The following is a 19,274-nucleotide window of genomic DNA, read 5'->3' as shown; positions in this document are numbered from 1 at the left end:
TAATTTGTTGATAGGTAAATTATAAAACGATGAGAATTACCACTCCATCCTGGATCGCAGATACACGTTTGTGATGCAGTGAGACATTGGCCATGCCCTGAGCAGTCTTTCTCCAGGAGGCCAGGGCATCCTTTCTTCTCACAATAGTATCCTCGCCAGCCTGTAAACCCACATTCACACTTCCTGTTGCCAGTTTTATCATCCAGTATACACAGTGAACTATGGTTCGAGCAAAGCATGTCACAGGCAGCTCCATTGTAGCAATCGTCACACTTGCAAATATGGTCACTACTTGGAGTCCCAAATATGCAGGGTTTTTCACACGCTACGCCCATCCATCCTTTCGAGCAATTGCACTTCGGTGTTTCACCGTCTTTGGTGGGTGCAAGACACGAACCACGCCCATTGCAGTCTGGGGTACCAGGGCAGTCTGGAATGTCGCATGCCGGACCTGACCAGGCAGGATCACATGTGCAAATTAAGGTGGCTTTGTTACAGCTTCCATGATTACTGCAGTCAAAAGGGAATCCGGGGCAACTTTTGAATTGACACACGTCGCCTTTAAATCCCATGTCTTTATCACAGATGCACTTGTTGTTTACACAGCTACCGCGTAATGAGCATTCAAGATCGCAGCCAGATCCAGAGAAGCACGGGTTGCAAATGCAGCCTGACGAATTTCCGTAGTTTGTTCCATTTACGCAAGGAAGCTCACACATCTCACCAGCCCACTGCGGATCGCAGTTGCATCGTCTTGGATTCGAATTGCTACAGCTTCCGTGGCCAGAACAGATTGGTGTTCCTGGGCAGTCTGGTGTGCTACAATCGTCCCCGGCCCATCCTTGAGCACAAATGCATTTCTGAGTATCTGTGTTGCAAAAACCATGATCAGGGCTGGTACACTGGCCTGGACATCCTGGCAGTTCACAATATTCTCCCATATGAGCAGCACCTGGTTCTTGGCCGCAGTCACATTTGTTATTGATGCATTCTCCAAACCCGGAACACTCACTCTGACATCCACTACCAGTGAAGCAGGGATCACACACGCATATGCCATCTTTTGGGTGGCCGTGAACGCAGGGATCGTTACAAGCTGGACCCATCCAACCTTGAATACAGTCTGTGCATTCTGGAGTAACGCGATTAGTATTATTGCAGTGCCCACGACCAAAACAGTTTGGAACACCTGGGCAGTCTGGGATATGACACCCAACACCAGTCCAACCTGGTTGGTAAAACATTATAACAGTACAACGTGTTAAGATATACATTTTCAACAAGACAAATATAGGAAAAACTTCGGGAAAACTGCTATAAAGAGACTTGAGGAAGTGTCTTGAGCATATATGAACTAAAAACAACTTAAGAATTGAATAAGACTTTTATTTAAATTCCACGGTTTAACTTCAACCACAATCCTCACAACAGCTTTGGCTGTTTTTCTTTAAATCAAGGTTCGGCAGCGTTATTAGTCTAGATGCTGAACCAGATGAAAGCCCCACACGAACACAAATAATGCATTTTAGAAACACTATAACCGCTTGTCTTCCTTTCCTTGCTGTATTGTTTTAGGACTGGAAATAAGACATGTGATTTTGTAACTTTAAACCAGTTATAAGATCATAGAGGCAAAGGTGTATTAGAATAAAAAACAGAATTTAAAACAACAAAATATGAAAATAACACTTACCTGGTTGACAGATGCATTGATGGTTTGTACTGTCGCATTTGCCATTTCCACTGCAGTCCTTCCCGCCAGAGCCGGGACATCCGGGCACTTCACAAAGGGAACCTCGCCATCCAGTGATTTGATCACACTGACACTTATCACTGACACAAATGCCGTGTCCTGTGCATTCTACATTACATCCGCGACCAGTGAAACAAGGATCACAGACACAGTTGCCACTGTCCATGGGAACCTGGGTTCCATTTGTGCAAGGATCTTCACACGCTGGACCCATCCAGCCGGCAATACAGTTTGTGCATGTTGGAGGATTAGAGCTTTTGTTACAGAAACCTTGAAAAATAAAACAGACAACATAAACGCTAATGCAAAACGATGTAGTCGATGTTTCTGGTGTCGGAATCCACACCAGATCTGTCTGTCCGTCAACCCCCCGGGGAAAGAAAAAAAAAAAAAAAAAAAAAAAAAAAAAACCGCCGTAGGAACTTGGAAAAGCTCGTCAATCGTCCGTCCGTACGTCTGTCTGCCTATCTGTCCGTTTGTCAAAGAAGGGCCTAATTATGCTATTTAAAAACGTCTTAAACGTATGTTCTTTCTAAACAGTTTCGTCTTTCACCTATAATTAAAAACAAAATAAATGTTTGTTACCAACTCAGGCGAAATGTTCGAACATGAGCTAGTTCTAATTGAGTCAAAAGGTGAAATCCAAAGAAATACAGTTTCGCTATACTGATACCCAATACTTACTTCTCACTTTGTGCATTATTAGAAATTTCTTTCGAAGCTAATTTTCCATAGTTTTGAGTATTCTTTACCTCTGTTTGCACAGTCCGGATTTCCAGGACAGTCAGGAATATGACATCCATCCCCAGTCCACCCATTCTCGCAGATACATGTATGAAGAGCACTGTTACACTCGCCATGACCAGAACAATCCTCGCCATCTCCAGGGCATCCGGGATTTTCACAGTACGTTCCACGCCATCCAACATCACACTGGCACTTGTCATTCACGATGGTTCCATGCTCTGAGCATTCGCTGTCGCACCCTACACCAACCCAGCCTGGCTCACAAACGCAGTTACCGCTGTCCATTGGAGTCTGTTGGCCGTGTAAACAAGGATCATTGCAGGCCGGTCCCATCCAGCCCTTGGAGCAGTTTTGACACTTAGGGGGATCCAGAGAGGCGTTGCATATTCCTCGTTCAAAGCAGTTAGGGGACCCTGGACAGTCGGGGATTTCGCAACCTTTGCCAGCCCAGCCTTCGTTACACGTGCAAACGTGAGTGATTGAATTGCAGATTCCGTGGCCTGTACAGTCGGACCCAATACCAGGGCAGCCAGGATTATCGCAGAGATCTCCGCGCCATCCCAGATCACAAACACATTTGTCGTTTACAATCGTACCATGCTCGGAACATTCACTATCACAACCAACACCTTAAAAACAAAATACCAATAAAAAACAGGAATTCAATTTGTATATCATGCAGAAAATTCGAAAGTTCTGTAGGACTTACAATAAACAGAAATAAAAAAAATAAACTGACAAAACGTGAACTGCCGGAAAACGATGTGTGAAATTATATAAAAAGATTAGAAACGAACTTTTATAAAGATGAGGTGTGGCATCATGTTCAAAGAACCAAGCCTAGAAATTCGTTGGAATGCGAACGGGAAGCTTCTCCAAAGTCTTGGGATTTAAGAGGCTACGAATGTTACAAATTAATAAACGTTCTGTACGCTTAAAGACCTTTTAAGCTTCGTTTGTTTGTTGTCCCATTTTAGACCATGTGATGTTTCCCTTGAAAATAATCTCTTTCAAATCCAAACGAATTCACGTGCAAAAAATAAGAAAACGAATGAATAGTTTCCCGATAGACAAAGAAACAATTCACTGGAGAACATCTCATGATCTGAAATGGGAAAATTACATACGTAGCTAAAGAGATCCATTGACGTCCCGTTTAACTGTATAATTATTTCTAAAACTTTAATTTGCAAAGGTGGTGTTGTCTCTATGGGGGACAGTTTAGATTAAAGTTAGCTTAAAAATTGCATCATGATAATACAAGGTAGTTTTTCTCTCACCTGAGTATCCAGGCCAACAGACACACTGTCCACTGTCCATGGGAACTTGCTCTCCAAACTTGCATGGATCAGCACAAGCAGGTCCCATCCAGCCACGACTGCAGTTTTGACATTGAGGAGGACTAACAGAAGCATTGCAGAAGCCTCGATCGTTGCAGTTCGGTGCACCGGGACAGTCTGGAATATCACATCCTAAACCTGCCCACCCAGGGTAGCATGTGCACTCATGTGTGGCACTATTGCAGTCACCATGACCAGTGCAGTCTTCACCGATGCCAGGACATCCAGGAACTTCACATACATCACCTCGCCAGCCTTGAAGAGGATCGCAGGCGCAAATTCCATTATCCAAACACTTTCCTCGACCCATACAAAGAGCATCACAGCCTTTGCCAGCCCAGCAGGGCTCGCACTTGCAAAATCCACTGTCCATCGGTTCTTGTACACCGTGCACGCAAGGATCGTCGCATGCAGGGCCCATCCAGCCGACGGAGCAGTTGACGCACATCACGGTGGTGCCGTTTATCGTTGCGCATGTGCCTCGATTGTAACAATCCGGTTCACCTGGACAGTCAGGTACACTGCAGTCATCGCCGCGCCATCCTGGGTTACAGAAGCAAGTGAGAAGGGCGCTGTTGCATATGCCATTTCCAGAGCAGTCATTTGGACATTTGGGGACTTCGCAGTAATCACCTTTCCATTTACTGTCACAGTCGCAGGTGTCGTTATTGCACGAGCCGTGTCCTGAGCATAAGGAATGGCAGTGCGTGCCAATGAAGCACCGATCGCATTTGCACTTTCCACCGAAGCAAGTGCCATTACCGGAGCATTCGTACCTACAGTCGTCACCAGTATAACACGGATCACACACACATTTCCCAGTCACGCTACATCGCCCATTTCCATGACAGTCACGCGTTGCGTTACAGCGATGTTCACATCGATAACCGACATAACCGGGATCACAGTCACACCCACCACACGAAGCACACTGTCCGTGTCCAAGACATGTAGTTGAAGGGTCACACTTATATGCACAGTTCACGCCATAATACCCTGCATTGCACGTGCACTTTCTTTGTTGGGTTGAAAATGTACCATGTCCACTACAGGGATTACCATCTGCACAAATTTGTCCAGATCCACCGCTGCCGGCACTCCCTCCACCTGAAGCTCCGCCGGACACATCCCTGTTTCGAATTACGTCCCGCCTTACGTGATCAGGTGAGAAGTGACGAAGGTGTCCTCCACCTCCTCCACCACCATAGTAGGATGTAGTGTAACGACAGGGATTACCACTGCAACATTCTGAATGATGGCTCCCTGAACCGCCTCTGACGGTAAGATGGCCGTGCCCTTCAAAGTGTCTTCCAGCAACCCAGAGGGTTCCACCGCTCGCTCCTCCTCTTCCGGTGTTTCCATTAGTTCCATCCGCCTTGATTGAACCATCCAGCTCCAATAGCTTTTCTACACTTACGTACGCGATTCCTCCACCGTAAACTGAACTTATGGCTCCCCCACTTCCGGCCAGTTTAGCAGTGCATACACTTTCGTAAGGATTACCACCTGACAATAAAGCGATTAACTGTTAAACGATAAATGCAAATGTACTAAAATATAATGTCAAATTTCCTAATGCAATGCGTATTCTTCGGCATACGAACATCTTAGCTCTGTGCTTGCATTGTGATGTCCGGTTGGGAAATGTCAACTAATCAGTACAGTAGAAATCTTATTGCGAAAAAGACCTTAGTAAATTTCTCAAAAGTCCTATCTGAAACAACTACTTACAAAGGCGAAGTCCGGGTTATGAAGAGCCACGACAGTGAGTTTTCATTGTTTTATACGATGAATTGCTTGGCTTCAAACAATTGCTAGATAATTAAAAAGGATGGTAAATTTTAAGCTCGGTAATAAATGATGTAATAACGATGAGATGTTCGGTCCATCAGCAATGTCGAAAGCGTATGAACCTAGTAAATGACCCAGCTCATCACAAGGCTCTCATTGCTCAGTGGTTAGAGCGCCCATCCGGTGTCTGGGAGGCCATGGGTTCGATTCCGTCTTTGTACCATGCTCGTGACATACTGAACATTTCATCTTTATCAATGGCTAGATAATGAAGATGAAGTGTTCAACATGACACGGGCATGGGACAAAGAAACATTCTGAATCCCCGATGGGAATCGAACCCATGGCCTCCCACATACCGGCTGGGCGCTCTAACCAACTGAGGTACGAGAGACTCGTTGTGAGCTGGGCCATTTACCGGGTTGATAGGTGGCACGCGTCCTGCATACTGCTAGGTTCAGCAATGTCGAAATCATCAAGTTTGAAGTAAATAATAAATACTTGTTTATCACTCGTTTTCAAGACTTAGTACCTTCTTCAATCCCTCTACTGTTAAACGGAGTCTAGATACATAAGCTTACCAGATGGAGTGTATGAACTGGTGTGACAAGAGCGACTACATCCACTCCAGTACCCAGATCCTCCCCTACCACCATGACCAGCCCCAGCAACACCTGAGCAAGTTGTGATGCTTCCGGGCCCCTGCTGGGAAGGGTAACCAGAACTGGACGCGTCAGTGATTGCGTCGAACTCAATGCTGAAATAATCCGTGAGAATGTTCACAGCATCAGCCTTCAGTTTTCCATTGTAGTCCAGGGCAGTTTCACACACATGGAGGTACACGGATTTCGCCGAGATGTCCTGCGACGAGCTCTGGACTTCAAAGGTCCCTCCAAGAGACACCTTAAGCTTCTGGAACCAATAATGGCCTATGGTGGTGTAGGTACTGTTACATTCGAAGCAAGCTGAAAAACCCTTTTCTGTCAAAAAGGCAGCGACGTTGGAAGACACCCTTAGTTCCTCTATGCCGTGAATTTCACCGTTGACTGTTAACGCAGAGGTCCTGGTACCTCGGAGGGTGGTGCGAACCGGAAAAACAATCTGTCCCCCTGTATTTGCTTGGTAGTTCACAGGAGCCTCGGTACGAATGCTGTGTGTCTCAACGTATATCCGGGTATTTTGTAATGCAAGTAGCAGACCCGTTTTGTCGCCTGTCACACTTCTGGTGTACATTTCGGAAACCGTTCCAGAAACCTTAAAAAAAAGTAATACCGAGTCTTAATAATAAATATAGTATCCCTAGTATTTCCCGGGAAGATTTGTCCGAGGAATCTAGCACACTAATAAGATGCACGGCTAAGTGTAACTTCATTTTTAGTTATTTGAATAATTGAAATAAAACAATCGGAAATAAAAATAAAAAATGACTCATCGTTGTTTTTCAGGAAATGTATTCTTTCCCTTAACGTTTCGTGTACAAAACGTTGAAGCAAAAGATATTGGAGAGTTAGCTATTTCTCCCAAAAACTTTTTGCCGTTTTGATGTCCAGCTAAAGTATACAACAAGAAAGATTTACAACAGATTGCACAAATGTGCCTTGATATGACACTAAAACAACGTTGGAAACACAAAAATGCGGCGTGTTTTAAAATTGTTTTTTTTTTTATTTGTTAGGTTCCCCTTAAAACTGTATCACGGAACATTTAAATAAGAAGCAATACCCTTTCTTTGCTTACCTCCTTAATAGCAAGTGCTCCTCTTCGTACTAAGTGAATCCTCTCAAATTGATAAAGTGCGGTGTTTGTTTCGGCCAGAGTTACTAGCAACAAACTGTTCCGGTTGTTGTTATCAACCTGTATCATGCGGAAGGGTTCCTCTCCGACATCCACATCAATGTAAACTGTTCCTGGACTTCCATTTTTACTGTTGCCGCTACTGCCACCCAACGCAGTCAAGGTACCTCCGAAGATGAAGCGCTCTGTGAGGTACACTGCAATACGTCCCCCTGAACCAGCTCCTTCGTGACTGGGACCTGAAATAGGTACATATGACATTAAACTATTGTTTTTGCAGCAAACACAAACACACCCTCGTTCTGTAGTCGATATATGTGAATGATTAATATTCCTCATTTTTCATTCTATCACTTTCTGCAAATTCAAAGGAACATGTGATACCATAATTGACCTTGCTCCCAAAGAGTGTGGCTTTATAGCTTCGCTCATAGACCATCGGATCGGCAACGCGGAAGCCATGGGTTCAAATTCCGTTGAATTCAACGTTGCTGAATTGCTTTCACTCCCCCACAGACTACTTTACAATAGCTAAGACTTAAACACAACTGCGAGGATCATTTTTTCGCTTTAAACTAAAATATTCACTAACTCTTTGGTTTAAACATTCAGTTATTTCCTATCAAAGCTAATGTCAGTTGCTTTAAAGTGCATTTGCCACAAAACACTGAGCTTTAAGCCAAAAGTATAATAATATTAGTAAAAGGATCCAACCCTAGCACAATTTTTAAGCTTAACCAGGTGTCACTATGACTGACCATAATCTGTAGGTGGCCACTTCTTATGGTGTCGGAGTTGATAGCAATGTTTTCGTGACATATGCAATACAAGGGCGCCACAACCACCCAAGTCAATTGCTTCATATTTGAGCAAACGATGAAATGAAAGCAGTTTCATGTATGAGGGTAGATACATGAAAATAATATTAATACATACCTCCGTGACACTCAATGATTCCATAGCCTTTAAGGAACAAGCTCTTCACAATAATAGCTCCACCGCTTCCTCCACCGGACGAACTTGACGACGCTCCAACACCATTGGCTCTTATCGTTCCTTCCACGATCACGTGACCTCCTGTTTGAATATAGAGCCATCCGCCGCCAGCACCGTAGCCACCACCACTTCCGGGTTCTTGAGGCCAGTAAACAGAGCCATACTGACTTCCTGACGCTGCTCCCCCGCCTGGTGAGGCATGGCTACCGCCCGTATTTCCTGAGCCACTTCCAGGGCCAATTCCGGCTGCATAACCAGCGCCTGACGAGTCGATCAGTCCTCCACTTTCAACAACGACGTAGTCGGCGTTGATGGTGACGTGGTTTGTAGAAAGGAGAAGTTGGCCGCCTAATAAAACATGAAGAATCAATATGATAAACAAAGGGTTCTAAAGTTGGACGGCAAACTTGGTTTAAAAAGGTGTTGTAACGGTCTTATAGATTGGAAAATTTTCATCTGGAATTTAGCTGCTGAGGACAAGTCATAAAAATCTCGAAATGAAACAATTCGTTTTAAGAATAAAAGCAGTGTAACATTTTAGGTTGACCCTTTGGACTAAAGTAACCAGATGCTACAAGTATTCAGCATACAAAAAAGTGAGATCTTTTGGTGAACAAGGAACACAACTAAAAATGTAACATGGAAGAGGGCTTACCTTTTTTCACACTCGTGTCCGCGATATCGAGCACAACCCTAACAGGTGTCATTCTGACTTTTACCACGCCCAAATTATTAATGATAAATTGAGGAATGATAATGAGACCGGGGGTAAATGGATCGAATGGATTGTCCGCGAGCCACTGCGACTCATCGGGTAACAGGGCAGTGTGCGCTGTCCCTCCAAACTCTACCATGCCATTTCTTTCTAGGACAAGCTTTTCTACGCCGGTCATTCGTCCTTTAATGGTTGAACTTTCACCACGAAGGATTACCTCTGTCGGAAAGACGATCTCGGCGTATTCTTCTACGTGAAATCCGCACGGAGCGTCCATGTAAGTGTGGGTAGACTCTACCACGAAAACAAACAAGCGCTGTCGAGCCACAAGTTTGATAATTCCAGTCTTATTTCCGGTTACTTCGTGAGCAATGACGGTCACATTCCGTGCTTTTTGTGGGTGGTAGAAAGTCACAGTGGAATGGCCTTCCACTTGCATCTCGTCAAATTCGTAAAAGACTGTTTGGTTTTCCATGATGACTGTCGGCGTATCTACATCGTTGTTTTCGTTGTCCACCTTAACCTTGGCGTGCTCGGGTTTGAAGGTGGTTAAATTCGCATCAGGGTTGTACTTTAGCTCACGGTATTGCGGACCGCGGCGACTCTCGTACTTGTAAACCGTACCAGCTGCGCCTGCGTTGTCGGGGTAACCAGAAACACTGCCGCCAGCGGAGCGGAATTTACCTGCAAAGCATACAAGTCATCAACCAACAAATGAGCAATTCAGGCAATAGTTTATTTGGATGACTTTGTGGACCACACCACGAAAATTTGAAGTTTTGGCACTTATCATGTTGTACGATCAGTAGTCACTTTAGTAAACCTTATACACTTCCTTTTAATCGTTTGCAGTGTATGCTAAAAGGCGGTATCAGTTTAATTTCTAGCAATCACAAGAGACCGGAGAATAGTTGAGAACATTCAACTCATGTAACACTAAATTTCACGATAAACGAACACGATAAACGAACCTGGGCAGATTTAGTGTGTATATGTCAACTAAAACGACCAAGTTCTAGGGCTTTCAGTGATTCGCCACTGACATACTGGGGTGTAGAAACCTTTATTTGGGAACAACTTTATTTACACCACTTAGCGTCGTCACCGGGTTTATTTGTACCAGAAACGTAAATTCGCAAACTTTGTAGCTTTGTATTAATGAACCTACAAACAATTTCTCATGTTCATAAGTAAATAACCTTACAACATCGAGCAGCTGGGATTAAAATCACGTTATTAAAATGCGTCTCTATGAACACCTTCTGATGTTCACAAGTAAATAACTTTGAAACATCAAGCAACAAGTGTCCTTATTCAATTCCCTTCCTTGCGGGTTAGAAAGAAATAAGTTCGCCTATACGTACCACCAAAATTATTTTGGAAATCAACATGGATTCCAATTCGTCCGCCTGCACCTCCTCCTCCATTACTTGGTGCGTCTCCGCCATTGACGTTGATCTCGCCATGTCCAGTGATGTTAGTTGTCTCTACAAGCACACTTCCCCCACTACCTCCCCCACCGAAATTGCTTCCACCCTGTCCTTTCGACGATATGAGGCCGTCGAGATGAATAAGTTTACCGACTTGCCACCATAATGATCCTCCTCCTAAACGTGACAAAGACAGGAACACTGAGTGAAAGGCAACTTTATCACTCAAGCCATGTACATGTGATGGCGGATATAATACAATTACGTTTATTTTTTTAGCGTTGCCTCAATTGGATTACGATAATAGAACGGTATGTACATTTCAAGAGGAAACTAGCCATGTTGAGTCAAAGTGTTTCTAATATTTGCTCCGATATATACCGTCCCTTGCATCTAAGCGTGAACACGTGTCGCCGAAACATGATCTAATTGGGGATAAAACGTGACATGATTGGTCGTCAAACATTTGAAGTTCAGCAGACCGTAACGCGAACTTTCGCACTCAAAATGCTCACCATAAACACTGATTTCGGGTCAGTACGGGCAAAACTTTACACCAGAAGTGATTCAAGTGAACCAGCGTATGCAGATCAGGATCAATTTCTCGGAAACGTCCTCTTTATCCTATCTTTTCGCGAAAGTTGCCGTTACGGTCTGCCAAACTTCAAACGTTTGATGACAATCATGCCATGTTTAATACCCAATAAGATTATATTTCGACGGCAAGTGTTCTCACTTACATGCGAGCGTTCTATTGGATTATTTATTTCAAAGTTTCACTTGGGGGATCAAGTACCTTCCTGGGTAAGAAGCCTGTCCAAAATATATGGCTTTCAGAAAGTATGTCCCAAGCGACACGACGAATTTGCCGATGCCGAAAAGCTAACGTGACCATTATAGGACCAGAAGTAAAGGTCGTACATAGCGTTTACACAATTTAAGAGGGAATCCATCAGGAAATCGAGTAATATTAATTTTAGTTGGACAAAAGTCGAGTAGAATGATTTTAATCATATTGCGTTATTTTCTACCCTTTTTAAAAGATTAAGATGTAAGTAATTATCCGTGATAACACCAACAACACGTTCTTATCGGAGCCTGAGAAAATTAATTTCAAAGTTCACAAGAACCATGTAAACTGTAGGTAAAATCTCACAAGTAGCGATTTTGTACAATCGTCTTTTAAGCGATTCAGCGGAATTCAGTGAAACTTCGAAATTTGTTTGGTGTTGTTAGAAATGTTTATTTATTGATAAGTTTTTTGGACAGTAACGCAGACGTTTGCAATAAGATGTAAATGATTTTGGTACATAATTTTGTCCAATAAATACTCGAAGTCCTGACGGATTCCGTATTAACCTGTTTTACATTAAAGTACAAATTACCTGCACCTCCACCATTCGACTGCCCTCCTCCACTTCCAAGAGACAGAGGTCTGTAAACAGAGCCATAAGCACTACCTCCGTGGTGATTACTGTACGACATGCCTCCTTGTCCACCAAACCCACCGCCTGACCCTCTGTTAGATGAAGAGGTCGAGCCTGCACCAGGACCGGAAGCAGCCTGGTGCCCAGCACCATCAAGTAGTACTTCACCTTTAGTTTCCACTTCAGCAAAGGTGGAGGAAAATATGCCGTGATTCACTTTGACCTGCCCTTTGTGAAGTACTTCAAATACGGATGACGTAACGGAAACAAGGACGTCTTCCACACGCACTAGGTCCAAGAGACCGCCTTGTTTGATTATGACATGCGCGAAGGAGCAGTTACCTGGTTGCGTGATGTCGATATAAGTTTGATTCTCCGTTATCGCTGTTTGGGCCGATGAAGCTATTATCAGAGTTGCTCCATCTTCTAGGAAAAGGAAGTGTACCCCGGTCATCAGGCCGTATAGCGCAGACCGGACACCATGGACGTGGAATTCAGCGGGAAGAACGATCTCGGCTCCCTTGTCGATTTGATAACTGCAAGGAGCTTCTGTTCTGTTAGTTTCAGATTCGACAACTTCAACGTAGATAGTTTGGTTAATTCTTAGATGGAACTGCCCTGTTTTGTCCCCAATGAACATATGCGCTACAACTGTAACTTCGGTTTCGTTTGGATGATAAACAATAAGTCGCGAATACCCGGTTAGCTCAACCTCATCAAACTCATAGTAAGTTGTTCCTTCCTCCATCAGGACCGTAGCCTCAGGTACATCATGTCCTTCATTGTCTACGTGTAAATATGTGTGATCTACAGCTAGGAAAGTCGTGTTCGTTTCTTTACTGTATTTAAGTATGCGGTACTGCAATGGACGGAAATTCTCTTGCTTGAAAACTGTTCCAGCTGGTGCACCGTAGTCGTTTTGCCTTCCAAATCCACCGCGGTCAGTAAACTTCCCTCCGTATGTATACCGCCATCGGCAGTGTATCCCTACTCGTCCTCCAGACCCACCGCCTCCGTCTCCATTGTCAGCGGCAGATCCGCCGGTAACAGCAACCTCGCCATGTCCGGTCATATTTGTTGTTTTGATGAGAATGCTGCCACCACTACCACCACCAGCATTGCCTCCATCTCCTTTGCCACCTCTGGCTGAAATAAGGCCGTTCAATTCAACATGCTTCCCAACTTCCCAGAGAAGCTGTCCTCCTCCCGTCCCTCCTGTTCCTCCGCCATTTCCGCCTCCGCTACCAAGGACCAAGGGGCGATAAACTGAACCGTATGCTTGTCCTCCTGCACGAGCCCCTCTTCCTCCATGACCTGCACCACTGCCAATAGAATAAGGCGGGATGCTTCTTCCAGCACCTGTTCCTGTTTCAGCAGGATTGCCTCCCTCGTCCAAGTTGAAATGACCTTGACTGTCCAACCAGGCAAATGTTGAAAATACTTCGCCGTGGTTCATGCTGAGTTTCCCTTGATATTTTATCTTTAATTCGTCAACATTTATTCTCAGGAAGCCCGTGTTTTTACGGAACTCGATATCGCCACCTCTCTTGACAATAATGACAGCAAACGAGATATTCCCTGGCTCTGATATTGCAATGTAGTTGTCGTTTTCTATCAGGGCTGTCTGTGTTGTCGAATAGAAATCGGCCACAGCACCGAATGACACGAACAAATCCCGAACTCCAATGATCATCCCTTCAAAGATTGACCGAGTGCCATGCATGGAAAACTCCGATGGTAGAATGATCTCCCCTCCGACATCGATCCTGTAACTGCAAGGTGCTTCTGTTTTGTTTGTCTCCGACTCTACATACTCTACAAAGATCTTTTGATCTCGACGGATGTGAAACTGTCCACTCTTGTCGCCAATAAATTTGTGCACCACAGCAATAACCGTAACATTTCCAGGATGGTAGACCAGAAGACGTGAATGACCCGTTAGCTCCATTTCGTCAAATTCGTAGTATGTCGTGTTTTCCTCCATCAGAACAGTTGCTCCTGGAACATCGTAACCATCATTGTCAACATGTACGTAAGTGTGATCGACAGCCAACATGGTCGTATTGGTTTCTTTCATGTATTTAAGGTGACGATATTCCAGAGGTCTGAAGTTCTCTTCTTTGTAAATTGTGCCAGCAGGTCCACCATATCCACCAGCTCCGCTTTGCTGACCTCCGTGGTCCGTAAACTTACCTCCATATTTATATCGCCAGCGGCAATGAATTCCAACTCGTCCACCGGATCCGCCACTCCCTGAACCAGATCCTGAACCTCCTGGGACAGAGATTTCTCCGTGGCCAGTCATGTTGGTAGTGGTTATCAAGATACTCCCACCGCTTCCTCCCCCGGCGTTCGTACCCGTTCCATCAGTTCCCTTGGACGTCAGTAACCCGTTTATCTGAAGCCTTTGACCAACGATCCAGAACATGGAGCCCCCACCAGAGCCACCCACTCCTTGTCCATTTCCTCCACCACTGCCATACATCCGAGGGGTGTAAACGGAGTCATACGGAATTCCGCCTTCGCCAAAATGTGTTTTTCCACCTTCCCCACCGTGACCGGCTCCGGATCCCACATTGTTTTGGGTTGTTCCATGTCCTACACCTTCTTCTGGGCCAAATCCCGTGCCATCCAGGGTCAAGACACCTTCACTTTCTATCCAAGCAAACGCCGAGTAAATGTATCCGTGATTCATAGTCATCAATCCTTCGTATTTAATCCTGAACTCGGAGCATCGTAAGCTAAGCGTGTAGTTAAGAATACGACTGAAGGTCAATTTGGAATTTCGTTCAACAGTTACTGTGGCAAATGAAAAGTTGCCCTTCTCGTCTATCTCTACGTAGCGGCGATTCTCAACTCTGGCGGTTTGAGCAGTGGAGGAGAACTCGACAACGCCACCACTTGCGATAATCAGATGCTCCACTCCAGTTATTCGTCCTTCTATAATGCTCCTAGTTCCGTAGATGTTGACAATAGCTGGGAACACAACTTCAGCTCCTTGGTCAATCTTGTAACTACACGGTGCGGTGGTCTCATTAGTCTCTGATTCGACGACTTCTACGTAAATTGTTTGGTTCTTCCTGACATGAAATCTTCCTGACCCGTCTCCAAGAAAACGGTGAATGATGACGGTGACATTAGGACTTCCTGGAGGATGTCGGACCTGCAGGTTAGCGTGTCTAGTAAGGAACAACTCGTCCAATTCATAAAACAAATGCTCACTCTCCAACATCATTGAAGACATCTCAGTTTTGCGATCTTCATTGTCAACTTCCATGTACCTATGGGTTGCAGTGACATAAGTCGTATTCGTGCTCTTGTCATACTTTAAGTCCGCATATTGTGGCCCGCGTGCAGTTTCTTCAACATACACTGTGCCTGCTGCAGCATAGGTTTTCCCTCCTCCTCCGTAAGCCTTGTAAACTCCAGCGTACTTATGTCTAAAACGCACATGTGCAGAGATTCGACCACCTGAGCCACCAGACCCACTGGGGCCCGAGCCATCTCCTCCCATAACATTTATTTCTCCATACCCGGTAAAGTTTGTTGTCTCGATGAGAATGCTTCCACCGCTACCACCACCGGCGCTTGTACCAGAACCGTCGCCAGCTCGTAAGGTAACAAGTCCATCCAGCTCGATCTCCTGCCCAATTCTCCAATGAAGCATACCACCACCAGATCCACCTCGTCCTTGCCCATTACCTCCGCCGCTGCCAACGTGAACTGAACGGTAAATGGAGCCATAGGGCTCCCCTCCGAGCTGTCCTTCCTGGAAAACCCCGCCTTCGCCGCCATGGCCCGCTCCAGATCCAATCATGTTCTTTGTATTACCAGCTCCAGGACCCATCTCGGCTGGGTGCCCCGTGTAGTCTAAGACAAGTTTGCCTTCGCTTTCCACCCAAGCCCATGATGAATCAATCTCGCCATGGTTGATGTTAACTAATGCGTGATATTTCAGTCTGAAAATAATAGCTGTAAAGACAAGTGTGTTGTTGATACGCGAAAACTCCAGCCGCGAGCCTTTTTGTACGTACACTTCCGCAAAAGTGATGTTACCAGGTGTCGTGAGGAATCTAAATTTTTTGTTTTCTTTGATACCGGTCTGGGTTGTTGAAGCAAAAACAACATCGGCACCTTCGGCAACAACGAGCCGATGAACACCCACAACCAGTCCCTCAAAGGTACACCTCGTCCCCAAAAGAGTCAAACTCGACGGATACACTATTTCCGCTCCTTGATCTATCTTGTAGCTTACCGGAGCAACACTGTAACCTGTCTTGGACTCTACAACTTGAACAAACATCTTCTGCCCTGACCTAAGGTGGACAAGACCCGTACGGTCCCCAGTAAAGTTGTGGACAACAAAACTTGAATTTCTTCCGTGTATGTGGAGCAAGCCATGGTTCTTCATCTCTAACTCGTCAACCTCGTAGTATGAGATGTTCTCGTTGATAATTATTGTTGCTATCTCGGGATTGCGATTTATGTTGTCCACTGTAAGTTTTGTAAAGCCCTCGCCAAACACGGTGTGGTTTGCTTCGTTGATAAGCACTGGCCTGTGGGTAAGTCCTTGGTTTGTGTCTGTGTAGTACACAGTGCCAGCTGCTCCTGCTTTGAAACCTGTTATGTAAAAGGCAAAGATAAAAAGCTCAAAATACTAATCTTCCTACCAACTTCTTATTTCTATTACTTATATGTTTGACGACGTTTTAATGTTTCTAGGAGATAGTAAGAATTCAGTGATCATTACTAGAAATGAAAGTTTTAATCAGTTCTAGGTCTAGTCTTCTATGTTGCGTTAAAATGCCAAAGAAAAAGTAATGACACCTTTGTGTTAGGACTTTATGTGCAAATTTGGATAAAGAGCAAAAAAAATGAAATAAACATGGCGGTCACAATAAAGCACCAAAATACAAGCAGTGCATGAGTTCTTCTATAGCGCTTTAAATTCTTACGGGTGTTGCCCTATCTCAACAAGGAGAAAACGTTTTCTACCCCATATAATGATAAACTCTCCAAACAATTTTCTTCGTTTCCGTAGAATGACACTAAATGGAGAAAAACCATTTAAGTCTCGTTGCCATTGGTTGAAAACTTTTCTTGACAATCACAACACACGTTGTAATTTACATAAATACATTAACGATACATTTCCGATTCTACACACCTGTGCCACCATAAGCTGTATATTGCCCAGAGTATTCTCGTAACCAGGCAACATGTACTGCAATACGTCCACCGGCACCACCACCACCATTGCCATCCCCACTTCCGCCATTAGCGACCACCATCCCGTGTCCAGAGAAAAGGATGGTTTTGATTAGAACACTGCCTCCACTACCTCCTCCACTGTTAGACGTTCCATTGGCACCTTCGCTCTCGATGATGCCATCCAAATGGAGGGAGTAGCCGATTGTTATCTGAGGACATGAAAAATATGGTTCAATTGAGACTTCTTAATAACGCGTTGGTAACTCCAAACGCACAGACGTTTCTAGATCTCGACAACTTAACACACACTGCAACATCAGCTCAATAAGCTAAAGTTAACTTCTTTCTCTTCTATTAAATGAAAAATTAATTGGCACCCATGATTATATACCATTGTGTATTGCATTAGTTGCGTCAGCAAGCGCACTTTACAATTCATTTTTGACCTAAGTAAGAGCAAAACTCTACGACCTCGAATAACGTTATACAGTATTTAGAAGTCGAACAAACCCGTAACCCCACTGTAGCGAGCGAGGAAATATCGCGTATATAGAGCGGTTTTCTCTTGAGAGTCGAAAGTAATTCGCGTTTGCATGTGGTTTGCAACACTTCGCTTAGTAATTGGTTTAAAAAACTTGCACCACATTCTCGGCCAATCAGAAGTAAAACCGTCAACAATCGCTACTCGCTCGCGCACGTTTTCCCTCGCTTCGTACCGGCTACATGTATGTTCTTTCGTGTCATGATTGGATCACTGGATTGATTGTGTCCTCTGTGATTAGCCAGAGTGATTACTTTGGTTTTGGTTTTACGACACCCAATTGAAAACCGCTCTACAGAGCCACTTTCCGATACGTTTTGCTTGTTGCTTGTTTTGATTAGTAAGAGGCTGCGTTGTACGAATTTTCATTTTAAAGTAAATAACAAGCTAAAAGTTGAAAACCAAGGTAAAATTTTCACTACGTTCGAAATTCGTTTGGAAACTTTTGTACGTAGCTATGGAAACTGTGCTTACCTTAGTTGTACTTCCTCCAGCTCCACCATAACTTCCGCCTCCTCCACTCCCAGGATGCACTGGGTACACATAAGAACCATACCCAGACCCCCCGGAGGTTGTACTACCTGGGCCGCCTTGTCCGCCATGACCGCCGCCAGATCCCACACTGTTGAAACTGGACCCCGGTCCAGGACCCTGCTCTGCCTTGGGGCCCTTCCCAGATGACGTGACCCTGGAGCTACCCTCAAGGTGTGCTTCATTTAGCGCCATATGAATTGTATCTGCTGAGATGACAGCTTTCTGACGCATGTAAAGAGTGCTGACATCGAGTTTCATGTGCTTGGCGAATCGCAGTTGTGACGAGGCTTCCATTTTGAACACTCCAAATGTTAATTGTCCCTCTATTGGCGTTTCAATGTAGAGTTTGTTTCTAAGCAAAGCACTGCTAATGTTTTCGCCGGCAAGCATGACGCGCCCCTCCGTAAGGCTGAGGTTGGAGACCCCTGTAATTCGTCCTTCAAGCTCGAATGCGGGGTTCTTCTTCCCAGACACGTGGAAATCGGATACTAACATAAGTTCGCCAGTGTAGTCCACCTTAAAATTCACGGGAGGAAAGGACCTTCGTCTGGTGAATTCTTGGTACTCGATGAAGAAAGTTTGATTTTTCATGATGTGCAGAGAGGATGAGCCATCGCCAAGGACAGTTTGAACGGAAATGGATGGCCTTTTGTCTAATCCTAAGTCTGCGATCCGGAACACAGCCTGCAAGTCGAATTCAAAATGTGTTGATATCAGCTTTTCATGGAATAATAAAACAAAAGTAAAAGGGACTACGTCAGGCTGAGTTAATTTTATTTTATTACGTTTGGCTAAAAATTCTCGCAACTTGGCCGGTATAAAGACTTTATTTACGGTTGGTTAAAAAAAAAAAAAAATCTTACAGAAAACAATATTTTATTGATATTTAACTTTCTCGATCAAGCTGATCTCTCCGCCATTCAGAAATCTCACCCTCAAAGCCAGACTACGTTTTAGCGGCCATTAATGTTCGCTCGGTAGCTTTTATTTTTTTT

At 44.5% G+C, this 19,274-nt stretch overlaps 1 protein-coding gene across 1 annotated transcript in view; it reads right to left on the bottom strand.

Annotated features, from left to right (window-relative positions):
* The window catches only part of LOC144632860 (uncharacterized), a 109,114-nt gene that overhangs the window by 22,073 nt on the left and 67,767 nt on the right, over positions 1-19,274 (bottom strand). Inside the window, 12 exon segments of the mRNA XM_078491608.1 lie at positions 41-1,228; positions 1,694-2,023; positions 2,506-3,129; positions 3,781-5,346; positions 6,213-6,885; positions 7,369-7,664; positions 8,362-8,769; positions 9,077-9,820; positions 10,501-10,743; positions 11,952-16,613; positions 17,161-17,413; positions 18,220-18,963. Of these exon segments, the coding sequence (XP_078347734.1) occupies positions 41-1,228; positions 1,694-2,023; positions 2,506-3,129; positions 3,781-5,346; positions 6,213-6,885; positions 7,369-7,664; positions 8,362-8,769; positions 9,077-9,820; positions 10,501-10,743; positions 11,952-16,613; positions 17,161-17,413; positions 18,220-18,963 (11,731 nt within the window).

The sequence above is a fragment of the Oculina patagonica genome, chromosome 12 (assembly GCF_052425735.1).
Source record: "Oculina patagonica isolate OP01 chromosome 12, crgOcupat, whole genome shotgun sequence".
Taxonomy (NCBI): domain Eukaryota; kingdom Metazoa; phylum Cnidaria; class Anthozoa; order Scleractinia; family Oculinidae; genus Oculina; species Oculina patagonica.
The sequence above is the reverse complement of the archived record's forward strand: the minus strand, read 5'-3'. Positions and strand labels throughout refer to the sequence as shown.